An 8,184-nucleotide genomic window follows, 5' to 3' on the forward strand; every position below is an offset into this window, starting at 1 on the left:
TGGGTATCCTAAGTTTTGGGCTAATATCCACTTATCAGTGAATACATATTGTGTGAGTTCTTTTGTGATTGTGTTACTTCACTCAAGATGATGCCCTCCGGGTCCAACCTTAGGCTTTATTAAAGCTAGTTTTTTGTTTCTGTTGTCTTTTTTTTTAATTTTGTGCTTTGTTTTTTTTTTATTACGTATTTTCCTCAATTACATTTCCAATGCTATCCCAAAAGTCCCCCATACCCTCCCCCTGTCTTTTTTTTTAATTGCAGCTCAACTTGACAAGTAGAGCAGATAAATAGCTTTTGTTCACAGAAAGCTGTTCATGAGGCTCACTTAAATTACACATCTAAGGTTTTCTATGAGCCAAGCAGTATCTAAATCATAGGAAACACGTACATGTCTCAGAACAATGCAGACAACAATGAGGACACAGTCATGGTAAGGACATGGTCACCATACTTCCTTATTCTTGCTCCCTCCTGCACAATTGTAGAATACTGTTTTGTTTTGTTCCTATTTTAAAAGACAGGGTTTCATGAATCCCAAGCTGGCCTCTACCTAAGCAGTCACCGCCACCCTTCAAAGTGCTGCTATCACAGATAATACCAAACCCATTTCTCCTTTATTATTGCTAACTCTCTCCAACCTCTTACCTTGTTTTAGAACCACTTGATTCTTTATGATTTATTAATTTGCTTTAAGGCAGAAGTCTGTGTAGCTTCTATTGTTCCAAAACTCACTCAGTAGACCAGGCTGGCCTCATGAACTCCCTAAATCCCCCCTTTCTTTGTCTTCCAAGTTCTGGGATTAATAGCATAAGCCATCACAGCAATGTATTAATTTTTATTTTATGTGCAATGGTATTTTACTAACATGTATGTCTGTGTGACAGTATCAGATCCCTTAGAACTGGAATTACAGATGTAATCTACCATTTGGGTGTTGAGAATTGAACTCAAGTCCTCTGGAAGAGCAGCCTTAACTGCTGAGCCATCTCTCCAGCCTAGCTAGAACCACTTGGAGTAGTTCCTCTACAGGTCTGATATCTAAGCCTCAATATCTGCTGCCCAGAACCAGGAAGAAAAAAGAAGCTACCTACCATGCTCGTTAGTGAGCAGCTGTAGAGGAGAATAATGAAGATGTCTCACCCGGCAACTGTGATGTGGATCATTTTCTCCTCTCCTCTCCTTTCTTTCTTAACCTTTGTAGTCTGTCTCAACTCTCCATCTCTTAATTCTCAACTTTGTTCCTGGCTCTTTTTGTTCTTTCTTTTCTTGGTCATGAAGGCAGAACAACTCCTTTCCTGACAATTTAGGAGGTTGCTCAGCAAAGACTAGAAAATCTAATTCCCACCAAAAGCAGCAGCAACCGCTCAACAATCCAGAAAACCCACGAGTATTCAAGAAATTACCGGGTATCTACTGTGAATGCAATATTCTGACAGGAAGGATGGCCAGAACCTGGCAATCAAAAGTTTTTAAGAGATGATGCCAAAATGCACAAAAGGATCAAACATAAAGCTATCAGAAGGCTGAAGTTCATCATCCAAAAGAAACTTACACACACACACACACACACACACACACACACACACAGGTTGTGGTGGTGGGGGACTCAAGAGGATTTGAAGGGCAAAGCCTGGATGAACTTCACAGCAACTCTGTCTCAAAACAAAAACAAAAAACAACCAACCTCCCCCAAAACTCAGGCATGCTTCGAGTTCAAGGCCAGCCTAGTCTACATACCAAATTCCACAGAGACCCTATTTCAAAAAAACAAAATCAAAACTATACAAACAAAACAAAAAAAAAAAAAAAAAAAAAAAAAAAAAAAAAAAAAAAAAAAAAAAAAAAAAAAAAAGAGAGAAAGAAAAGAGGGAAGGGAGGATGTTAAGAACTGGAGAGCTGCTCCGTGGGTGGCTGAGAGATTTCAGAGCTCTTGCAGAGGATCCAAGTTCAGTTCCCAGGACCATATTGGACAGCTAACAACCACCTGTAACTCTAGCTCCAACACCTCTGGCCTCAGCCACTTGCAGTCACATGAGCATATTCCCACAAAAATCACACACACATACACAACTTTAAAAAATGGTAATAGGTCATCTTTAAAAAAATTAGAAAATAACCCTGGTGGTGGTGGCACATGTCTTTAATCTAGCCCTTGGGAGACAAAGGCAAGAGGATGTCTGTGAGTCTGAGGCTAGCCTGATTTACAGAACAAGTTCCAGGACATCCAGGGCTACACAGAGAAACTGTCTTGAAAAGAAAAGAAGAAAGGAAAAAAGGAAGAAAGGAAGAGGAAGGAAGGAAGAGGTAAAAAAGCAATTAGAAAGGAAATGTCAGATTTGTGGATCGATACTAGATCGTTTCTTTGACCAAGGTTAGGAAGCTCCCATTTAAGCAAAGGACTTGTAAGTTCTTTCCTTTCCTTTCCTTTTTTTGTTTTTGGTTTTTCGAGACAGGGTTTCTCTGTGTAGCCCCGGCTGTCCTGGAATTCACTCTGTAGACCAGGTTGGCCTCGGTAAGTCCTTTTCAAACTCTCAAATTTTCAAACTGTGCTGACTTTTCTGTCCCTCTAAGGCTGGTAAGTGGCTCAAACACCAGTCCTTTCTATGTTTTGTTTTTAAGGTTTTATAACACACACACACACACACACACACCATACACTTATGTAAGCTATAACATAATGTTTGTCATATGTACCTTCACATTTTGCTATTTTTCTTATGAAAGTGACATATGGTCAGCCCCTGTAAAGCCTTCCCTTGATATTATTACCCTTTTCTGTTCTCAGGGCTCTTTATTATGTTGATTATTGCTTGTGTTTTTCACTGAGTGACTCTCCTTGAGAGCCCCTAGAACACTAGCTGAGACCACACATGTGGCCAAACAATACAGGCATGTGGGGTTTGACAGGATTTTTTTTTTTTTTTTTTTTTTTTTGAGACAGGGTCTCACTTTGTAACCTTGGTTGGCCTTGAACTCAGAGATCAAACTGCTTTGGGCAGGGTGTGTATACCACCACACCCAGCTTTGCAAACTTTTGAGGAGGACCAGGAAAATGTTGATCAGGACTGTATGTATCCCATGCTGGCTTCAAACAAATTATGTAGTTTAGGGTGATACTGAACTGATTCTGCCTCTACCTCCCAATTGCTGGGATTAAAGGCGTGCAGGACCATGCACAAGCCCACAGAATTTTTATGCTGGATATCAGGCATTATATACAACCATCTTTTCTAGAAATTCATACATGATACATATGGGTATTTCCATTTAAATAACTATAAGAAAATTTGGTTGGCATGTCTTGTTTTCTTTAGTTAGTTGGTTATTTTTTGAAACAGTCCTGTATAGTATCAGCCAGCTTTGAACTCACTGTAAGCCTGGGACCCTGAGTTTACTTTGATCTGTCCACTGGCACCTCCCCAGTGCTGGGATTGCAGACGCATCATCATGCCTAGCCTATCATTCCTTCCAACTTTCAGTTGGCATTATTTGGGTTAGAGGAGCATGTACAACACAATACACTTAGAATTAGAGGACAGCTCTCCTTCCACCTTTCTCTGTGCTCCAGAGAGTGACCTGAGGTGGTCAGGCTGTGTACAAGGCCAGGGCTTCTACCTGCTGAGCCCCACCCACTGACCTTCAGTGCAATCCAGCAAAACTCAAAGGTAATTCATGAAGCAAAGTCAACAAGACAGAAAAGAAGATAAATGCCCTCATTTTCACATTTTGGTGAACAGCTTGCAAAGAAAGCATACTGGAAAAATGTCTAAGCATTTAAAAGCATTTAGTTATCCAAAAGGCAATAACCAGCCTGAGATATAAAGATTCAAAAAGGATGCTGGTCTAAGTGGTAAACAAAACAAAGCACCCAACAACTCTTTTGGAATAACTGAGTACAGTCACTTTTTAAACTTTTTATACTGATATCCCCAATTATAAGCTCTGAGAACTGTTTTTATGAAAACTCTCAAAACAGAGAACCACCAGTACACCTGAAACTGGAAGGCAGGCACTGATCACGGCAAAACAGGGTATCTGGATACTTTTACCAAGGTTTTATCAAACAGTTGTAGGAACTACAGTGGTTCAGATACACATCATGTCATCAAAACAGACCACACTTCTCAAACTGAGCTATTCTGCCACATACTTCTGATTTTAAACTTATTCTATACCTCCTTTTACCCTGGACATGTTTATATTTTAAAACAAGTAAATGTGACAAAATATCCCAATACATACATACCTAGGTTTGGGTTTCAAGCTACAAGAGAGTGATTAACAACAGACCATCCTTCAGTTTCACCTAAGAGATTACATTTGAACTGGCAGAACAACTCACCTTTAAGACAGAGGCTAAGCTGGTCATATGTTCATGGAGGGCGCCCTCAGACTCCTTATAGGTCAAGCAAGTGAACTGATACTCTTCGGGATCAAAAGCATCAGCCCCCTGCTGCTCCACATCACTGGCTACTCCCACATAGTAGTCCTCTATGTCCCCAGGGTCCTCCTCCTCTTCTTCCTCTTCCTCACAGTTTGGGTCATAGTCCTCTTCATTGCTGTCAGACCCTTGGCTGTTCATGTCCACGGACATCTTAACATCCAGCAAAGTTGCAGAAACAGTTGCTTTTTTCCCTACCCCCAATTTTTATCGTTTTCTCAAATGCATTAGCGTTTATTGTCTTCTAAGAGAAAGGAAAAAAGTATTACCATCTCTCTATGAACAATTAAAGTGAAAACCATTCAACAATCAAAATATCAAAGCCCTAGCCCTGCTCCCATGGTAGCCTATCTCAATTCTTCCCACCCCACCCCCCCCACCCCCCAAGACAGGAGTTCTCAGTGTAACTCTGGCTGTCCTAGAATTCTCCTGCACCTGCCTCTAAGTCCTGAAATTAAAGACATGAGGGGCTGGAGAGATGGCTCAGCGGTTAAGAGCACTGACTGCTCTTCCAGAGGTCCTGAGTTCAATTCCCAGCAACCACATGGTGGCTCACAACCATCCATAAAGAAATCCAATGCCCTCTTCTGGTGTGTCTGAAGACAGCTACAGTATACTTATATATAATAAATAAATCTTTTTAAAAAAACTAAAGCCACGCACCACCCAGCCCAGCTTCCTATCTCAATTCTAGTTTCTTTTACAACCCTACCCTCTCCCTTGACTATGTTTATCAAGGGAAATCCTTTCACCAAGAGACAGGTAAAGGCACATTGCCTCCAAGCCTGAAATTAATTCAAACCTGATACCAACATTACAAAGTTAAGGAAATGTTTAAATCACCTGTAATGTTTAAAGATCTTTCCTGTAGATATCACCCAAACTGTCTCTGTCATAGGATTTCCATCTGAAACGAAAAGAGACAATATTCATATTTTTAGAACTGACACCCTTTCTCAAGTTTATTGTTTTTGTTTAAGACAGGGTCTCACCACATAATGACTTGTCTTGCAACTCTACCAACCAAGCTGACCTTGAACTCAGAGAACCACCTTCCTCGGTTTCTCACGTGTGTGGTTAACAAAGGTGTGCTGCCATGCCCAGCTATTTTGTTTCTTTCATTTATACATTTTGGGTGGGTGTGGGTAAAGGCCACCTTGAGTGGAAGTCAAAAAACAGTTGGTATAAGGTTGTTCTCTCCAACTATTTGAGCTCCAGGTATTTAAAAAAGGTCTTCGCTGGGCGTGGTGGCGCACGCCTTTAATCCCAGCACTTGGGAGGCAGAGCCAGGCAGATTTCTGAATTCAAGGCCAGCCTGGTCTACAGAGTGAGTTCCAGGACAGCCAGGGCTACACAGAAAAACCCTGTCTCGAAAAACCAAAAAAAAAAAAAAAAAAAAAAGGTCTTCAGGCCGGAGAGATGGCTCAGCAGTTAAAGAGCACTAACTGCTTTTCCAGAAGTCCTGAGTTCAATTCCCAACAACTACATGGTAGCTCACACCCATCTGTAATGGGACTGATGCCCTCTTCTGGTGTGTCTGAAGACAGCTACAATGTACTCATATAGATAAAGTAAACAAATCTAAAATAAACAAATAAGTAAATAATAAAGGTCTTCAAGGTTGGCAGCAAGTGCTCTTTTCCTGCTGTGCTGTCCCATAAGCCCACTTTTGTGTGTGTGTGTGATAGGATCTTAATGTGTATCCTAGATCTATAGGTATGTGTCACTATACCCAGTTTGCAAACTAGCATTACTTATCTAGCAGAGGGAGGACTGAATCCAACATCTTACACAGAGCTAACTAGGTAAGCACTTTACCTCCTCAAGCCCTCTACCCCCCAACCCAGACCCATACTCTCTAAGTGGCTATGGAAGACCTGGAACTTTGTAGACCAAGCTGGCCTTGAACTCACAGAAATCAGACTGTCTCTGCCTCTTGAGCGCAGGGATTAAAAATATGCACCACATGCCCAACCCTGTGTTACTTTTTGGGACAAAGTCTTATTAAGTTGACTAGCTAACCTAAAACTCACCTTATTTGAGGTAGGGTTTGTATTACCAATGTATAAACCAGGCTAGTTGGCCCAAAGACCTGCCAGAGTCTCCTGTCTCCACCTCCCACAGTTGTAGGAATACTGGAAGTACACACTTCAGGGCCTAGGTTTATATGATGGCACACGCTTGTAATCCTAAAAGTTGTGAGGTGGAAGGACGATCAAGGTCATCAAAACGTCTCAACTTTACAATAAAAATGCACCCAATTAGGCAAAAATCCATCTCCAACTTTACTCTGTGACCATGAACATAAGCTACTCCTGAAACACAGTTCATGAACTGAGTGGGAATTCTGAGTGCTTGTAAGAAAACTCCTTTTTTTTTGGTTTTTCAAGACAGGGTTTCTCTGTGTAGCTCTGGCTGTTCTGTAGACTCACTCTGTAGACCAGGCTGGCCTCAAACTCAGAAATTCACCTGCCTCTGCCTCCTGAGTGCTGGGATTAAAGGTAGATTCGTATGACCTCAGTTTCTTCATAGCACAGAACTGTTCTTGGAATGTGTTCTCGAAAGTGTAGCTTCTTAACAGTTTACTCATTACTGTTTGTTGTTACTCAATTAAATGTGTAAACTATCCACATTTGGCTGGTCCTTGTGATCTTACTCATGGTTTCTCTTAACCCTCAGAGTATAAATTATTCAGAGTATAAATGCTCTGAATAAAGTTGGTTATTTAATGAAACTTTTGTCTCTCTCATTTATCAGGTCCCACTGACTCTAGAGTGGTAAACATGCTACCATACCCAGTCACCTCATATTACAATGGCCACCTGGTTTTTCTAGACACATGGATCCTACTATCCAAGACTTGTAAAATATTAATTTTTTTCATGTCTATTGCTCTTTTCTTTAGGATTTCTTGGGCAACCAGAGCTTATAACTACTACCAAAGAATACTTCAATTATAGATAGGAAAATACAAATTAATTAAAAATCAAAGTCCGAACAAATAGCATGGAAAATTATTTCACAATAATGGAATAGCCAGACATGGTAGTGCACCAGGGAGGCAAAAGCAAGTGGGTCTGAGTTTACAGAGCTAGTTCCAGGACAGCTAGAGCTACAGAGGGGAAAGAAAAAAAAAAGGAGAGGGGGAGAGGGGTGAAATGGGCTTACAATGGCCAGGTGAGGTGGTGCAAATCTACACCTTTAATTCCAGAATTTGGGAAGCCAAAGACTGGTAAATTCAATGAGTTGCATGGTGAGGTGCTGGGAGGCTTACAAATGAAGCTGGGATTGATAATCTTGCCTAGGATCATACAAAGTCAACTAGCAGAGGCAGTATCAGAATTCCATTCTATGCAGATTCTAGCCATCACTCTCAGGAAGCCTGATTTAAAGCTACAGAAATCTCACTAACTGAAGAGCATACCCTTTCAAATTCTGATTTCTCCTCAGGATCTGTCCAGAACATGGCTCACAGCTTTTTCACCAACCAAATATCCAAGTAGATGGGAATCCAGGTTCTTTAAAAGAATTGACTCTTTCATATACTTCCTGGTGTTCTAGATTCAGATCTAAATAAAGCTTTTTTAAAATAAAAAAATTGGGCTGGTGAGATGGCTCAGTGGGTAAGAGCACCCGACTGCTCTTTCGAAGGTCCAGAGTTCAAATCCCAGCAACCACATGGTGGCTCACAACCATCTGTAACAAGATCTGACGTCCTCTTCTGGAGTGTCTGAAGACAGC

At 41.0% G+C, this 8,184-nt stretch overlaps 1 protein-coding gene across 4 annotated transcripts in view; it reads right to left on the bottom strand.

Annotated features, from left to right (window-relative positions):
• The window catches only part of Arih2 (ariadne RBR E3 ubiquitin protein ligase 2), a 51,240-nt gene that overhangs the window by 41,044 nt on the left and 2,012 nt on the right, over nt 1–8,184 (bottom strand). For 3 of the 4 annotated variants that reach the window (XR_003837563.1, XM_021171367.2, XM_021171369.2), the window contains exons 2-3: nt 5,287–5,350; nt 4,345–4,687 (exon numbers count right to left, since the gene is read on the bottom strand). Coding sequence is in view for 2 of the 4 variants with exons in the window: in XM_021171367.2 (XP_021027026.1) it covers nt 4,345–4,596 (252 nt within the window). In the remaining 2 variants the exon portion in view is untranslated. The remainder of the gene's footprint in view (nt 1–4,344; nt 4,688–5,286; nt 5,351–8,184) is intronic. The other variant, XM_021171368.2, reaches the window with a different exon arrangement.

Source organism: Mus caroli, chromosome 9 (genome assembly GCF_900094665.2).
Source record: "Mus caroli chromosome 9, CAROLI_EIJ_v1.1, whole genome shotgun sequence".
Taxonomy (NCBI): Eukaryota; Metazoa; Chordata; class Mammalia; order Rodentia; family Muridae; genus Mus; species Mus caroli.